Genomic DNA, 17,141 nt, shown 5'->3' on the forward strand with positions numbered 1-17,141 from the left:
CAATGCTTTATGTGTGCAAACTTTACAACTCAAACCCAAATATGATACTGATATACTGATTCCATATTTAGTCTAAGTAGAATAAAGTAATTGCTAAGAGATTCGGGGTTCAAGCTTTCATCCTCCAACTGCAAAATGCTACTGTTTCCAATTTCTCCTGTCCCATCAATCAGGTGGGTGCTTAAAAATGTACAGTCCAAATATTTGAGTAATAAGAATGTGCACAGGCAGCCCAGGCTATCCATAAGCTGTCTTGCTTTGAGCGGTGTAAAATGTTGTACCAATTATCTCTTCAAGCCTGTTTTGAACCATCAAAGGTGGTATTTTTTTTTTTTTTGGAGAAAACCTTAAAAGGGAAAGTCAGGTTATTTTAATATTTCATTCAAATATGCACCCTACTGTGGAATGTATCCGAGAGTTTGGAAGTCTTTCTCCCTGTTAGTCATCTGCCTTGACTATGACGGATGGACTGCACATACATGGATTCTAATGTGTTGAGCCAGCTCCTTCCAAGCCAGTCCATACTGGGCAAGCACACAGAATGTCTTTATCAGGCCATCTGCTGTTCATTCACGTTTCAAAAAGATTAAAGTCGTACACAACACAGCGCTGGCATGAGTTTAGTCTAATCAATCATAGTTAAACTTCAAAGCACTACACCGTTTCTGAGTTGTTCGTATGAACACTGGAGCTCAACGTTTAGAACGGCAAAGAAGTGACAAATAAGTTTAGGTTACTGCCTGGTTCATGCAATATGATATGTTCCTATGTCCGACTGCTATCAAGTGACCCGTGAGCTTCACAGACATGAGTGTAATGTGCTTAACATGTTGTGTGCTTGTTTTAAATGTGCTCAAAATACCACTTGGTGGGTTAGGTGTAGAATATGGAGATAAAATGGCAATTTTCATAGCAATAGTATAGCAAGCACGTGTTCCCTAATACTATGAATCAGTTTTGATAGTCACCGGATTGTGACCATTTCTAAATGTTCTAAACATTTCGGGAACTGGATTTAAGTAAATTTTCTCTCTATATATTTTGAAATAAAATATTACTCTTCGCTTAGGTTCTCCAAAACCAAAATGAACTTAAAAAAAAAAAACTTGCCATCAAATAAATGAGAATAGAGCCTTGTGCTATATTCTGTGGAAACTAAATGCACATGGAAAGCAAATTTACATTATTCAAATTTCCACAATATCCAATATTATAATAGAAACCTGGTTAATAATTTCACGTTGGTTTTTTTCTGATTTTTGATAGGACTTGCCGTTGGCATAATCAAAACTTGAGCTGTCCGTGCTGTTAAGCTATCCTCAAGATTGAAAAATTGAAGGGATTTCAAATAAGACAAAATAATGAGAAAGAGTAACTTATAACATCTTTTATTAAGTCAGACAGAGAAGAATTCTATATTTCAGAAAGACGCACAGACCTGAACACCATTCCGAATATATAGAACACATTTTTCCCTTCAATGAAGGAATTTAGACCTTGTGAGAATACTTTACCCTGAACACTGACAGCTTGATTGACCTTTGAAACTTTATATTAATATCTGTAAAACTGGCTTAGAAAACTGAGCTAATTATGAAAGGGGTAAAAGTTCTTTACTAAATCTTGTCATTTTTATTCAAATTGATAAGTGTCCAGATATGTTAGGCAACAACATAGATGTTTAGTTGGCTTGATCCCTGTAGAAGCTGCAGATTGCTTTGGGGAAGTCTGGAAACCGCTGTGTCATGCTTCGTTGCTCCGTAGCGACTCACACCCATTTTTCAAAGCACCAGACTCATTATGCTTACTGCGTTTGATCATTTCTACCAACAGAGAGAAGCAGTGCTGGTCACCTTTGGACTGTCTTGATAACTGACTTTATAACTCATAATGCCTATTACCAGCTTCTCACAGGATGGGATCGAGAAATGTTAAAGCTCTTATTCAACTACCATGATTTTTTTTTAAACTTAGTGCCTCTCAGGAAAGAGAGAAGCAGTGGGGGGTATCTAACTTGGTAGGGGATGTTTTGTGGTACCACAGCCAGGGTACTACTGATGTTTGGACTACACACGCAGAGCTCTGTTTGAGTGTCTCACGTTGCAGCCTGGGGTGACCACAGAATCGCTGCTTGTGGGGAAGGTCCATTCTGGACCTCCTCTGTTCAGTAGGGTCTGCACAGTGTTAGGGATGGTTTGTGTCTGAGTTCCCACTCAGGTAGCCACTAACCATGGGCCATTTCATAACTGGAAGGTGGTAAAATTAACCAGAAACGTATTCTGTTTTATTTCAGCAGATTTTTAAACTTACTGAAATGAGATAATCACGTATTGGAAGTGGCTACTTGACTTAGACCGAAGAGATCTGGAGAGTTCTCGGCAGAAAACTAAGAAGTCTTTAGAGGTGCTGTGAAGGGGACGCAGGAAGAGTCCTTACACTCATTCATTTTTTTCTCAGTCACTGTGGTGTCCAGCTCAAGGGCACAGTTAGGGCCTGACTGTCAGCACTTCATCCGAGATGACTAGTGTATGCTCGAGTGTGTGGCCAAACCGCTCTGCATGTTCTGGAAGACTTTAGTATTCTTATTTGTAAAGTGGACTGCACAGGGCTGAGATTACGATCCGTACATCGGCAACTCACCTGTCAAGGAGCTTGTATATTCCTGACGCACACTAGCAATTACTTCATAATCTAATACACCCCCAACTATTCGCCTACATTTATTTTGTAGAAAATTAGCAGTAGTTATGGTGAGGGTGAGTGAGCACCACAGCATGGTAGGATATGCGTGTGCCTGTTTGTGTCCTGTGAGGCAGGTGGCTGACAACAGTGCTCGTCCGCACATGCGTGTCTTTATGCCAGGCTGGTTCACTAGCGTTTATTTCTGTCTGGAGTACTTGTATTTATGTGCGCAGTATGACAACTGCTCTGCTTGGTGTGAGGTAATAAAGCTGGATCGTCTGTCCCCATAAAAGTGAAATATGTTTCATAACACTACATTAGACTCAGGGCATCCCTCAAGTATAAAGCACACGCACATAAAACCCTCGCACATGAGAACATGGATAAACATAAAATATATTAAAGCAGACCTACAGAACCAAGATTTAACTGCCGTGACACTTTTCGGGGTTTCATGTTTATCTTCGTCATATATACACGTTCCTTCTTGGGTTTCCAAAATTTTATTCATTAGATATAAGCCGTACAGAATAGTAATTTAGAAAGAGCCTTTAAGTCGACTTAATTTGTACTCTTTATGCCCAGCTGGGAGTTATCAGGTATTTATATTTAAAAAGGATTGATGTTTAAAGACATACTATTGTTCTCTTTGAAGCACGGGACCACTCTCCCAGGCTGGGTTCTAATGTAACCAGCATGTGCTCTCCAGAAACCCATTAACCTTTAATACTTGTCTTTCAGCTGCCTACACAGGAGGACTTTCTTAAACCCAGAGAGGAAACAAGGTTATTTAGAAGGAATCAAATGGATAGTTTTACATCTAGAAGGGTAGACAGAAGGCAGTTTTTAATGTAATTTAAACGGGCAAGTTGAAGGAACAAAGTTAGCTATTATGGTCCTAATTATTAAATTGATCAAGCAGTGTATAAAATAATGAAGAAAGCTGGCTCTGCTAATGAGAACATCATGGGATTGTTACAGTGAGGGAGGAAGGGTTGGCAAACGGATTCCAAACACCATTTCAAAAAGCACGTAGTTTTAAGACAATTAGTTCTTTGGGAAAGTGGGTTTCTGCTGGACCTGATAAGAGCGAAAACTCATACAGCTTTGAGTTTGTTCTGCTCTCAAAGAGGAGGATGCGTAGGGACCCCAACGTGGACACAGAGACACGAGCTAAAGGCTTTACCTGACCCAGTAAAAGTGTCAAGCGCTCCATCTCCAGTCGTGGTAGTGGTCTCACTGCTGTGCAAGGGCTCTGTTTTGACTGCAAGAAGAGACACTATGCAGAACAATAAGTACAGGTGAGTTTTACTTCTAAATTCACAGCAAAGGCCCTGGCTGCTACTTTTTTTTTTTTTTTTTTTAAGCTATCATGGGCATGCAAGAGAAAACTTGAGAAGTGAACTGAGGAAAAGCTTTGTTAATTTAGCTTCTAAATGGGCATGCATTTATAGAGGATTTGCTCTAAAATCCTCCGGCTGGGCTGGTTCTGAGAGTCTGGCTTTTAAAGGCTGGGAGCCTTCAAAAGCAAAACAGCAGCACTGGTATTTGCATTAAAAAAAAATCTCTTAAGCACACTTTCACACGCTAACAGAGAAGTCCTCTCAGGGTTCTCACCACATTCAACTCAAGTCATTGCAGAGGTATTTACTATGTAGGTTTTATTCTTCCAAAGAAAATAAAATATTTAGAGAAAATTGTGTGAGGGTCCAATGGAGGCATAAGTAAATCCACAAGACCCCCAAGCCTATTCTCACCATAGGCGAAAAACAAGGCACTCAGTAAATATTCTGATAAAACAAACAAAGCAAACCACCACAGGAAGTTCTCAAAGTGCTGGGTACTTGTATTCCACAGAATCACATTTTCCATGATGTTGAGATCAGTACTGAATGAGAGATGTCTACAGCATCACAAGTTTCTCCATAAAACGCCTGCCATACGTAATTTTGACAAAATCGTCCCTTGGCACGGAAGCGGCTGGCACACACTGTCGTCATTATCACACGCAACGACACAGCCTCTACCAATTTGGTCACACCATATTTTCCCTTTGTTGACGAAGTCCTACCACATGTGTCTATCATAGCAGTCGGGGAATAAACTAAGTTATTTTCTACTTGACACATTCCGTGTGCCCTGGCTGTAAGTGGGCTGGTGCAGTTAAGTAACGAAGCAAGCAGACCACTAGAGGAGATCGGACCATGAGTCAGTGCGCGTACTACAGGGCTGGTGGGCTCATCCAGCACCCACCAACCAAGCGAGTGAGAACCGGGACCCCGTTAGAGAAGCGACTGGCTAACGAGAAGCATGCAGTTACAGCCTTCTGTAGCAAACTCAGCCAAACCCTCACTGAGGTCTAGCTTTAGTATGCACAGTAATAACATGAATAATAACATGAATTGATAGGAGATTCAGAGAACGATAAAGGTTGGATGCAGACAGTTAAACACACACACAGATACACACACATACACATGCACACACACAGAATTACTAATTTTTGGAGACGGGAAATTTAAGGTTTGCCTCTTTTTTAACAGTGACAGTAATCTGTTTAGTCTAGTGATCTGCATAATGATGACTAATGCACCTGTAGTTACTACTACATGAGGTAATTTTCACTCACGATATAACCATGTATATCATGCCTGATCTACATTAATCACTGCAAAAACTACTTACTATTACATGGTTTTTATTACGCATTCAGGCTTGACTAAGTTTTAGCATATGTACGTTCAGCAAAGCTTGAACGGGGTCCTGATGGATCTTTGTTTGGCGTTTATAGTCTGTGTACCAGTGTGAAGTTGTCATATCCAGACAGTGCAAGCCGTGTACATGGTGAGTTCATTTACTCCCACAGCAGTAAGGGGCACTGTTACCGTCTTCCTTTTTCAAATGATGGACTGAAGCATGAAACAGGAAATGGCTCGCCCTGATCGCCTAGCCCTGATCGCCTCACCCTGATTGCCTCACCCTGATGGCATTGCTGTTAAGAGCTTGAGGTTGTCACCACGGGCTGGTGAACTTACAGTATCCACTCTTTACTCTGTACTGCCCTCAGTCACCTCCTGCTAACTGGGATGCCTTTCCGTCCTTCATAAAGATAACACATGGAACGATCTAGATTGGTGTGAATCTGTCTCACCCAAAGTCTGCATCATACTTCTTCTGACACCTATGACAAAAAAGCGTAGCCCCGAGACTTCTGGAATGTGAAGACAAGAGACATCCTAGAGCTTCCAAATTCTAAAACGGCTAAGTTCCCATCCAAAGATGTCTATGTCTGGAAACAGAGATTTGGAGATTTAGTATATACCTCTACTAAGATGTCGCCTTGTGAGACGAGAGGGGCAAGAGGGGAGTTGAGTTTGTCAAAACTGGTCTCTAAGCCAGGCACGTTGATGGTGATTAGTGTGGATACAAACCGCTAGAGTCGATTTAGGCATCACTCAGCGTTGGTTTCGATTATAATTTCCTGAGTTTGAAAGCTTCAGGCAGTCAAAGGGAGATCGAAGAAGAGAGAGAGAGAGGTTTGGTCCCATTCATAATTCTGGTGACATCTCTCATTAATTTAAAAAGTCAGGACAAAAGTGGTTTATTTCACTGAGGAAAGACATCTCCCGGAGAGAATGTGAAGCGATGCAGAAATACCAAGAGGTCCCCAGTGTTCTCACATGAATGGATTTTAAAATAAGAAGGCAACACAATTGACACTAACATTTGGAGGGAAAATGTATACAGTAAACGCCAAATTCCTTTTTCTTTGCAGGTAAGGGGAGTATGAAATGAGCAACGTCTATGGCTAGAACACTGTGGAATCTTGTCCACAGGAGCCAAACAAGACAAGGCCTGGTTAATTCTTGGATAGCAGAAAAAGGAGCAAAACTGATTATCTTTTCCCAACAGGTAAAATATTTTCACATTATATTATACGGCCATTGGCAAATCACTTGAGCTCCTAGGAAGGTGCAAAGTTATTTTATTATTTATTCCTTAAAGAATGAGCAATTCACTAATAGTAACTTCTGATTTTTCTCAATGGCAGAAAACTCAAAAGGATAAATCAATACTTTTATATCATTAAAATTCTCATAACCTTTTGAAAAAGATTATTAGCCTACCTCTAATACTATAAAATGTTAAGTAGCAGAAAATATACATTACGAAATATTACAAATAATCCTTTGTAATGAATGTCATGTCCTCTGTGCTTCCAAACATACTTGGCTTATATTCATATTTTTCTGTCTTTCTTTTGTTTTTGCATTTTTAATGATATGTAATAGATACAGTTCAGGTACAAAACTGTTTTCTAATGTTATGTCTATGGTGCTATAAGAAAAACTTTACTATCAAAACAAATCTCATTTTTTACTATTTTTTCAAAAGTTATAAAAATCCAAATTTAATACATATTTATAAAAATATTCAAATATATTTTAATTTTGTAATGTTAATTCTGTAAATTAATGTGTCAAGCAAGTATTGTTACCTATCTTTAGGGTAGCCTCTAAAATCATTTACGTATTAAAATGGAAGAAAATCCTTGTATAGTAGACAATTCCAATTTTTTCAGCAAAAATCAAATTTCTTCATCAAATACTTTGAATTAAAAATCAACAGCCATCTTCAAATGTACTGGTTTAAAAGTTTTGATGCTTTCTTCTCCTGAATGCTGAAAATAAGAAAGCCACAATACATTTCTCTAAAAAAGGGATACAGCAAATCTTACTGCGTCCAGAATCGCTTTGCCAAGGAACCCTTGCTAAGTCATTCCTATAGTGGGGTGCTTTGTATAGATATAAATAGTAAATCCACACCTTTCCATATGTTAGCTTTTTAAAAACTTGCCATCTACAATGTCCAGACCAAGTGTGACTATTGGCCGCAGTCATTTATAGCTTCTGAATTCTCATGTCATTTCTCATGCCTGTTTCCTAGATCAGTCTTCAAAGCAAAGTTTATCTTGTCTCCTTAGAGCATCTTTAGAACATAGGCTTAACAGCAATATGTGGTATTTATTTTTGTGGAGAAATTCATTTTATTATCATAACTCAACCTCAGTCCTTGGAAGGCAGGCCAAGGGGTTTACAGTTTGCATTTCAGTTTTAGAAGTCGGCACTTAAACTTGTACGTATGTAATCCACGGACTTCCCCCTCAACCGCAGCACACAGCTAATTCTTCCTTACAGCATAGTTTGATCGTGTTTCTTGCTCTCTCACCTGCTCCCAAACCCTTGCCATCCCCCTCCCCACCAGCTTCATGTCCTTTCTCTCTTTGGCTGACTTTTGACAGATTCTGCAAAGAATCTCAACGAGAAATCCATTGAAAAGAAAATCCCAATCCACAACACGACCTGGACGTGAGCATTGCCTTCCGGTTTTGATAACCACTGTGACATATCGTTTATGTTTGTCTGCATCAATGCGTCAACGCGAAATCTGAGGCACGCCTCTTAGTGCCTTCTCCTCCTAGCTGTACGACAAATATTTAATTTCGTGACAGAATTTGATGAAGCAGTGAGTGGTTATCATTCTATAATAATAGAATTATAGAAGACAAACAGAGTAGAGGTTAGTAGTAGGGGATTTTCTTCCTAAATGCATGGTAAGTACAAACGAGTTTACTATATGTGAGTTAGTTGTCTAAACGTGAAAAGTTCTAGAAGATTCCTTGATATCTGTTTCAAATTTTATAAGTAAAGCTGATGACAGTGCCCTGTTTTTGGTTTCCCCGATCTTTTCTGTCAGGACTTCTCTGTCAGCTCCAGGAGTAGTTAAGTCACCCCCTGCTCTGGTTGTTCACTCTGCTCGGACACTTCCTAACTTCCATTGTCCTTTTCAAGTCTGTTCCGCTGTGTGCAGCGCTTTGGTGGCCGGCCGGTCAGCAGCACACTGTTTGGGGTACTGGCTCCTCATTTTCTAGTACAGGGAATGGAATATAATTGGGTCTCGCTATGATTCAATTAAACGAGAAAGTAAAATCGACTTATCTTTAACATTGTCCAAAGCGCGCCCACCAGAGCTAAGTGTTTGTATATGATATGTGTGTGAATGAGTCAAGACTCTAACAGTATCCCTAAAATTCAAATCAGAAATTACATGTATCTGGAAGAAGGTTCTCAGATGCCTACAGATCACCGATGTGTGTGTGTGTGTGTGTGTGTGTGTGTGTGCATGTGTGTGTCTGTGTGTGTGTCTGTGTGTGTATGTGTGTCTGTGTGTGTGTATGTGTGTGTCTGTGTGTGTATGTGTGTGTGTGTGTGTGTGTGTGTGTCTAAAATATACCAATAGACTTGCATTAGTCATTATGCCAATCAGCCCCATGACTTGTATTTTTATTGAACATAGCTAGGCTCGTTCATGTAGCTATTGTTCTCTGCTGCTTTGTGTAATTACAGCAGAGCAGAACTAATCACATGTCCATGCAGTGCTCAAAGCCTCACCCCTGACTTGTGATCTATAATCCCTTCCTCCCTGTCTTTCCTCCCTCCCTGCCTAGTACTCTGGGCGTTAGGATTATAGGCTGACAGTACTACACCTAGTTCCTATATTTCACACTTCATCAAGTGTTACAAATGATAAACACTTGAGGTGAAAATGTGGATTTCAATATAAATCTTGAGATTGATATAATTTGTATTAAGGTGATGTAACTTCTGAATTCAGTTTAAGAAACATGAGGTTCTTAGGTGACACGAGGTAGCAGAGCCTTAAGGTGATGTTCTAAGTCACATAAAACCTTATAATTAAATTTTGTTTTAATGCTAAAAAAAATGGGAAAGGCTGTTGGATTCCACCGTTTCTTTAGGTTTTATTGTAATAAACTTATCAAGTGATCTAAATGTAATACTAAGATAAAAATTAAGTATTAAAATAAAGCATGCACAGCCAAAGAGTTGGCTGACCAATGAGACATAAAGAGTACTTCAGTTCCATTCCCAGAACCCATATCCAGGGCTCAAAAGTACCTATAAAGACTGGTTTTGGGGAACACACACACAGAGAACTAAAAATAATCATGAAAATAAATCATTTAAAAGTATTTTATCCTCAATAAGAGAGATCAAACGAGAAACATTTGTGTCATAAGGAGCTGCTGAGATGTCATTAAAATTCATTATAATTTCTCTAACAGTGTCTGCCAACCTATTTCATCTTTATTTATTACTATTATCGCTCAACAATCATGTCAACAAAGTATTTCTAGGATACCTATACTACAGGGTTGGTTTCTGTGGCCCAGTTTACAGATTTGTAAATTCAGAGAATTCATAGCATGACCAATGTTTTAAACAACAAATGTTTCCAGTTTTCTTTTAAAAAAAAAGCTTATTGTCTAATTATTACAGAATTTTCTATTGAAATTAAACTGTAGTGGTATTTATCGCCAATCAACTTATCTAATAACAAAGATGCCTGCCAGGAAGGCTAGAATCTTCCTTTCATATTAAGAAGCTAAGATGTGGAAGAATGAGGAACACAGCCAGTCAGTGTAGCTGAATGCCACAGTCCAGATTCACTGTGCTTCTCCTGTGCACACGCTGCCCTTACAGACCACCTGAGCATAGCATGACGTGACAGGAAAATGTGATGCTGTACACTTAGAGAGATGCTCCTGAGTGAGATGACAGGGACTCAATGCAAGAGGTCACCATGGCAACATTGCATCACATGTGGTTCTATTGCAACCATCTAAGAATAAATATCAGTGAGCCATGGGTGAAGTTTACATTGTAATTGCTTTAAAAAAAACCCCAGCAAAATCAGAATATTTTGTAATGCAAGATATTTGTAACACAAAAAGCATGTAAATTTTAAATTTCAGGGTCTATCAATACAGTTTTGTTGGAGCTGGGCCTCGTGTATTTACATACAGCTAGAGCTTCTTTGGTTTCTACACAGTGGAGATGAGCTGATGGAGGATACTAATGTCTGACCTTCCGTCGTGGGAGAGCATTTACCATCTGGCTCTTTACCAAAAGGAATCAAGAATAACTACATTCTGGCAACACTTTTTAAGCCTGAAAATGGAAAATATTTGGAACTCAAAGTATGAAAATACTAATAATGAATATAATACATTTTTAGTTTTCATATATTTTAATTTAATCTGAAATAGAGCAATGTCCAGCCAAACTCTCTGTTTTATGCCTGGAATAAACTTCCATTTAAATGCAAAATTGGAAGCTCTGTAGGAGTGTGATGGTTTTGTTTTCGCTTTTGATTGAATAATATAATTTATTCTAGGAGAATGCTTACATGTATGGATGAATGCAGTCAACATTGATAGATTGGAACATTTTAAGAGACTTAATTTATAAGTTCATAATTTATTCAGTTATGCAGTTAATTGAGATGGGTTTTACTATGTGGGCTGGACTTAAACTTGTGGGTTTTCTACTTCAGTCTTCTAGGTAGCTGGAATTACAGGCATGTTCTACCGCAACATGCTAATAATCTTATAATCACAGCTGTCACTACTGGTAACTTTTAAAATGGTAGGCTATTGAATGCTAATTCTATTTTAGGTTCTTTGGACTATCTGGTAGCAGTATCAGGAATATAAACTGAGGGAATAAGTGGGTCATTGGGTAACTGAGCTTCCGTGAATGCTCAGTGGTTCAGACTGCTCTGATTGACAAGATTTCGTTGGGCTGAAAGAATCACATGAGAAACTCATAATTAGCTATGAGTCAATAAAATCCCCGGTGATGCAGAAGTATGAGAAATATAAGAAAAAAAAACCCCACTCATCTAAGCATATAAGATTAGAGTAATAAGTGATAAAAAATACTGCAGCCAGATGTTAAACATGAACAGGTCCAAGGCCTGTTTACTTGCTGGTTTTAGCATCTAAGTGTAGAACATAGAAAAGAGGGGCAGACAGAGCAGACGGCAAACCAGAAGTCAAACGCACACACCCAAACACATGCAGGGTACCATCGGCTCTCATACTTGTTGCAGAAGAGGGGGTGTTGCAACTCAGCAGCCAGTCTGCTGTGTTTAACACAGTCATGTTGTCCCCTGAGAACAGGAACGGTATAAGAGTTCATCGTTGGAAGGCGTGCCGAGAGTCCTGGGGCGATCGTCAGTGCTGGCACCAGTTTCTGACCTTTCAGCAAGACTCCAGCTGGACTGTGTGTCCTCTGTGAGTTAGCGCCTCAGGTCTGCTCTGGTGCTCGCGACTATGTGAGTGAGTCTGTTCTTTCGGAGAGCTTGAACCATTCAGTCTTACTCTCTGTGCCCAGCTCTGACCTAAAGGTAACTGCTCATGCTCTGGTGGTTTTGACTAAATGTCCCTAAACACTGGCAGTTCAAAATCCATCCACTCATTAGCTTGGAATTACAGATGCGTGTTTAGAGACAAGTTAACAAGGGGAGTGTTAATCTACGAAGGGTTTGGTGTAACACATTATTAAAATGCAGGGTAGGCTGCAATGCACACAACTTGACAAGGAAAACATGGACTTCAGATTAATTGGGAAGGGGTAGATCAATCTCACAGATACAAGAAAATATGATGTGGCAAATGCTGATATCTGGCCATATGAATAGTTTGTGAACAAAACGGAGTTTTCAGAAATTTGACTTTGGTACCTAGGCTGATGGTGAATAATTAAAAATACAATTTACATACTGCTTGTGTGTGTATGTTACATAGTGTCTCTAAATGTACATATTTTTACACGATTGGATCATATGTTCTGACAAACTGAATGCATTTCTTAAAAGAATATTTGAAATAATAACTTACTGTTATCAGAAGTTGTGGCGTTAATTGTGACTTAATAAAATGAGAAAATGATCTGGGAAAATGCAATTACTTCTCTTTCATATAAATGCTAGATGTCATAGTATTATCCTTTTTGTTGCATTTTAAATCAATTGCAAAAGCACCATTTTAATGAAAAATGTTGGAGTAACACTTATTTAAATTTGAAACTAAGACAAAAATATTGAATATGCAAATTAGTGCATATACATATACATATATATGGTATATATAGAGAGATATGGTGATATCTTTTATCCACAATTCTTAAATTCTGTGGAATATTTATAGGGGCAAATATGGAGAGGTAACCTTTTTTAAAAATATTCTCAGGACTATATACTCTCATATAATAATGCTCATAGCTATAGATAAGGGAATCAATCAACTTTGAAGATAAATAAATCGCTTATAAACCATCTGGGTATAAAATGCTGGGTATTCCTTGTATGTAACTCTGATCACAGCATCAGTAGTAGGATAGCCATTACTAACAATCTCTAGCATGAAGCTTGAGGCAAGCCCTTAGATGAGACTCTAGGCATCTTTGGGATGGCACTTACCTCCTGTCCCATTTGTTGTGACCGAAGTGCTGCTGAGACCGGATTTATCCAGCTTGGAGCTCCCAGGTGTGTCACTGCCTCCAACCAAGGCATGGGGACTTGCTAGGTCTTGCATTTCCATAGACCTGTTAGAATAGGAGCAGCAGAGATCAAACTGACATTTCAGCAAGCATTTTCAAATTTTCCTTTCAGCCTTTGAATGTTCATGTATCAGTGGCAGTGCATGGAAAATAGGGGTAGAATCCACAGTGAGACCGCATGGCTTGTTCTGCTGTACAATCCTGCATGCATGTTCATGTACTGATGCCAAGGAAAGGTCAGACCCTGATCATGACTGTCTACGTTGACATGGAAGCCTTCCTGAAATAAGTCCTTCCTGCTAGCAGCACAGAGGAACACGGAGAATGTTTAACTCCTGTGACTAGGCAGCCCCTGTCACCAGCGAGGAAGTAACCAGTAGCCAGAAGTAAACACAACTCAAGTTGATCCAAGTGACTTAAAACCACCCTGAGGCAGACAGCCAGACTTGTAAGTCTTCTAACAGAAAGTCGTGCTTTCTATTCAGAAAGAGGATATATGTTTGCTTCTGAGAACAGGAAGGAGTTGATGTATCCAATACATCTGAGATCCTGAGAGGATAGACTTTTTCTGATAAAATTAAAGGAAGAAAGAGGCAACTAACTCTGAACATGATCGGAATCTTAGAACGTGATTTCACAAGTCACTTTTTAAAGACTGCAAAATAAATAATAACAATATAAAGCATTATTATCACCACCGAGACTTAATTGATTGGACCTAATAATAACTGTAGAAATAAGCTATTTCTAGTTAGACATGGGACATTGCTAAAAGAACTATGCTAGCCTACAAGATAAATACTTATAAGGCGCTAAATATAAATCTTATGGAATATGGTATCCAAACCATAATGAAGTCATTCAAAACAATGATGATATGATATCTAAACCCACAATTTTTGCTAATTAAATTATACTTATATGCTAATTTGCTAATTAATTATACTTATATGTAATCTCCTATGTCAAAGAAAATTCAAAAATAAATGAAAACTGATATACAAAGCAAAATAATAGTGAAAACATCAATTCAAAACATGACATGCTATATATATATATAGTGGTGGTTAGTGAGATATGGGAGAGGGGCTTGAAAATCTATTATATATGTTCTCATATAAGAAATTAGAAACAGGAAAATTAGCAGATACCAGTAGGATGAGACAGTAGAGGGAAGACATCATCGAAAGAGAAAAATCCATAATCAATACAGATACTTTTTAATTCCAAGCAATCACTAGAGACATTGGTGGAATTCAAAGGATGAAAGGACATTATAAGCCATGTCAATGAACTTGGGTTGGATAAAACTGGTAATTTCTTGAAAGAGGTCAAACCTGACTCAGAGGAAATGTAGAAAATCTCCAAATCAGTTATCAAATGCAGAAAATCCCAGGGATGAGGCTTTTTTAAAAAGTCTAGACAGGAAAATGCCTGTTCTGCAAGCGTAAGGGACTGTCTTCAAATCCCCAGCACGTAGACAAAAGCTGAGTATGGTGGAACTAATCTATAATTCCAAAGCTGGAGAATGCCCTGGATGTACTGGACAGAGAGATTAGTGTGCTCGAGGCTCAGGAACAGAGCATGTCTTAGAAAATGAGATCAAAATCATTGCAAGAAAAGCACCCAGAGTCATCCTATGGCCTCCACGTATGTGTGCTGTCACATAGACACCACCTGCACCAGCATGCACATGAACACACCTGCACATAAGCATGCACATATGCCGCACAGACACATGGCACGAAGACGAAGTATGTTTTTAAAATTGAAGCAAAAGAAAACTTTGAAGCTGTTCCACTAATAGACGCTAGCAAATATTTTGCAAATTCTGTTGGTTGGGAGACGAAAATAAGCTTTATTTTTTTCTGTTGGAGGAGAGTACATTATCCTGATCCAGACAAAGGCAGTTTCAAGAAGAGAGGCATGGATCTATTCTAAACAGCTAAGAAGTTAGGTTACTATCAAATGGGAAGCAGAGAGAAAAGGGAGTGATTTGGGACCAATGTCTTTATCCTGGAAATGCAAGGTAGGGTTAACATCTGGAGATCAATGTAGTGCAAAAATATTAATAAATACTATGACATGACTGTGGTTGCACAGATACTCTGAATAATATTCACCACCCCTTCAAGGCATTCATTCTTGGTAACCTAGACCAGTGAGATCTCCTTCATCCTTTGAAAAAATTTCTCTGGAGCTTGTGCTATGGTAGATGAGGAAATGCTGAATTATTTCAGAGTAAGGGCTAAGATATGTGCTTCCCCCTTGGGTGCAGGGCTTTACCAGCAGTGTTAAACAGACAGGAAAAATAAAGTATCAATAAGGAGTAAATCGGAAAGAAAATGGTGTTAAGTTTAAGGGGGATTCCTCTTTACTTCATATCAATTTCAATTATGAGTTTTGTTTCTGTAAAAAATTTGAGATCTACTGGGTGATTTTCCCAAAGATAAACATGCAAGGATTTTCTAGGTAGTAAATAAGACTGAAAAGTGTCTCCATCTTCAATAAGCCCATAGTTCAAACACTGAGCTATCAAGATGGCGGTGTGTCAAGGGAGCTGGAAGCTGGGCTGCTCATTATGGTTCAACGTAGCCCAAGGAGATTCTGAATGATCAGATACCTTGCCTTAATTGCCATGCAACACAAACGGCTTGTGTTTGGGGAAAAATTGACAAAAGAAAACACTGTGCTTAAGAGTTCATTGAGCTTTCTTATGTAGTGTTCAGGAAACTGTAAATATTCTGAGGAATCAGGGGAGCCTGACCCCTGATGAAGAGAAAGCACATTAGCTAGAAGCAGGTGATGAGTCATGGCCCTGTTTAGTACATAGAAGCAGGCCTATGCATGACCTAGCATCAGCAGGCAAGACCTGGATGGGCCTCTGTGAAGGGCAATATTTTATATGTGTGTGTGTGTGTGTGTGTGTGTGTGTGTGTGTGTGTGTGTGTATGTGTGTAGTATGTGTGTAGTATGTATGTATGTATGTATGTATGTATGTATGTATGTTATGTATGTATGTATGTTTGCCAGTTAGGGTTTTATTGATGCAATGAAAAAGCACCAAAAAGCAAGTTGGGCAGGAAAGGGTTTATTTGGCTTATGCTTCCAGATCACAATTCATCATTAGAGGAAGTCAGGAACTCAAGCAAGGTAGGAACCTGGAGGTAGGAGCTGAGACCACGGAGGGGAGGGTGCTGCTTACTGGTTTGTTTACCATGGCTTACTTAGCCTGTTTTCTTACAGAACCTAAGACCATCAGCCCGAGAATGGCCCTCCCACAATGGGATTGGCTCCTGCATTGATCACTACTTGAGAAAATGCCCTACACCTGGATCTCACGGAGGCATTTCCTTAACTGAGGCTCTCCCCTCTCTGATGACTCTGGCTTGTGTCAGGTTGACACACAAAAACCAGCCAGTACAATGCTGTATCTTCTGTGCAACTCTAATGCTAAAAACCAAGTAGAAATTAATTCTTGCACTCTACCTTAGAGATAAAAATCTAAATAGTGATGTACATTGTCCAGACAGAATGTGTAAACATGTGGTCAATGACATGAGGAACACTAAAGGGGGCATAAAATGGTTGACGTGGGGGATCCTCCCAGTGATAGCCTGGGAATCACTGCCTCAGATTTCTACTAGGTGCCTTAACTGGTTCTCAGCACAAGTGACGTCTTTTTGACACAAGAGGGCAGACTTTAAGGTTTGGAATATTAGCAGGGCACAGATGGGACAGACAGTAGTGTAAGCTCAAAGACTCAGGAAAAATATCTCTGAAATTGCAAGCTAGATTTTGATTGGTTCAAAAATCGAACCCCAAGGGAGGCTTCTAGTCAGTGGTATTACCGAGGACTCAAAGTAGTGTGGGGGCTCCGAGCCAATTTGGATGGTGTACAAAATGTGTAAGCCAGGAAAATCAGTCAGGAATGAAAAGAACACACCACACACACACACACACACACACACACACACACACACACACACACACACACACAAAATAAAATAAAAAAGCAAAGAAGGAAAACATGTT

The 17,141-nt window shown here is 39.2% G+C and overlaps 1 protein-coding gene across 7 annotated transcripts in view; it reads right to left on the reverse strand.

Annotated features, from left to right (window-relative positions):
- Eya4 (EYA transcriptional coactivator and phosphatase 4) overlaps nt 1–17,141 on the reverse strand; it is a 117,717-nt gene that overhangs the window by 56,532 nt on the left and 44,044 nt on the right. For 3 of the 7 annotated variants that reach the window (XM_032894886.1, XM_032894887.1, XM_032894884.1), the window contains exons 2-3: nt 13,027–13,151; nt 3,869–3,961 (exon numbers count right to left, since the gene is read on the reverse strand). In XM_032894886.1, coding sequence (XP_032750777.1) covers nt 3,869–3,961; nt 13,027–13,147 — 214 coding nt within the window. In that variant the 5' untranslated portion in view covers nt 13,148–13,151. The remainder of the gene's footprint in view (nt 1–3,868; nt 3,962–13,026; nt 13,152–17,141) is intronic. The other 4 variants (XM_032894891.1, XM_032894890.1, XM_032894888.1 and 1 more) reach the window with 2 other exon arrangements.

This window comes from Rattus rattus, chromosome 2, assembly GCF_011064425.1.
Source record: "Rattus rattus isolate New Zealand chromosome 2, Rrattus_CSIRO_v1, whole genome shotgun sequence".
Taxonomy (NCBI): domain Eukaryota; kingdom Metazoa; phylum Chordata; class Mammalia; order Rodentia; family Muridae; genus Rattus; species Rattus rattus.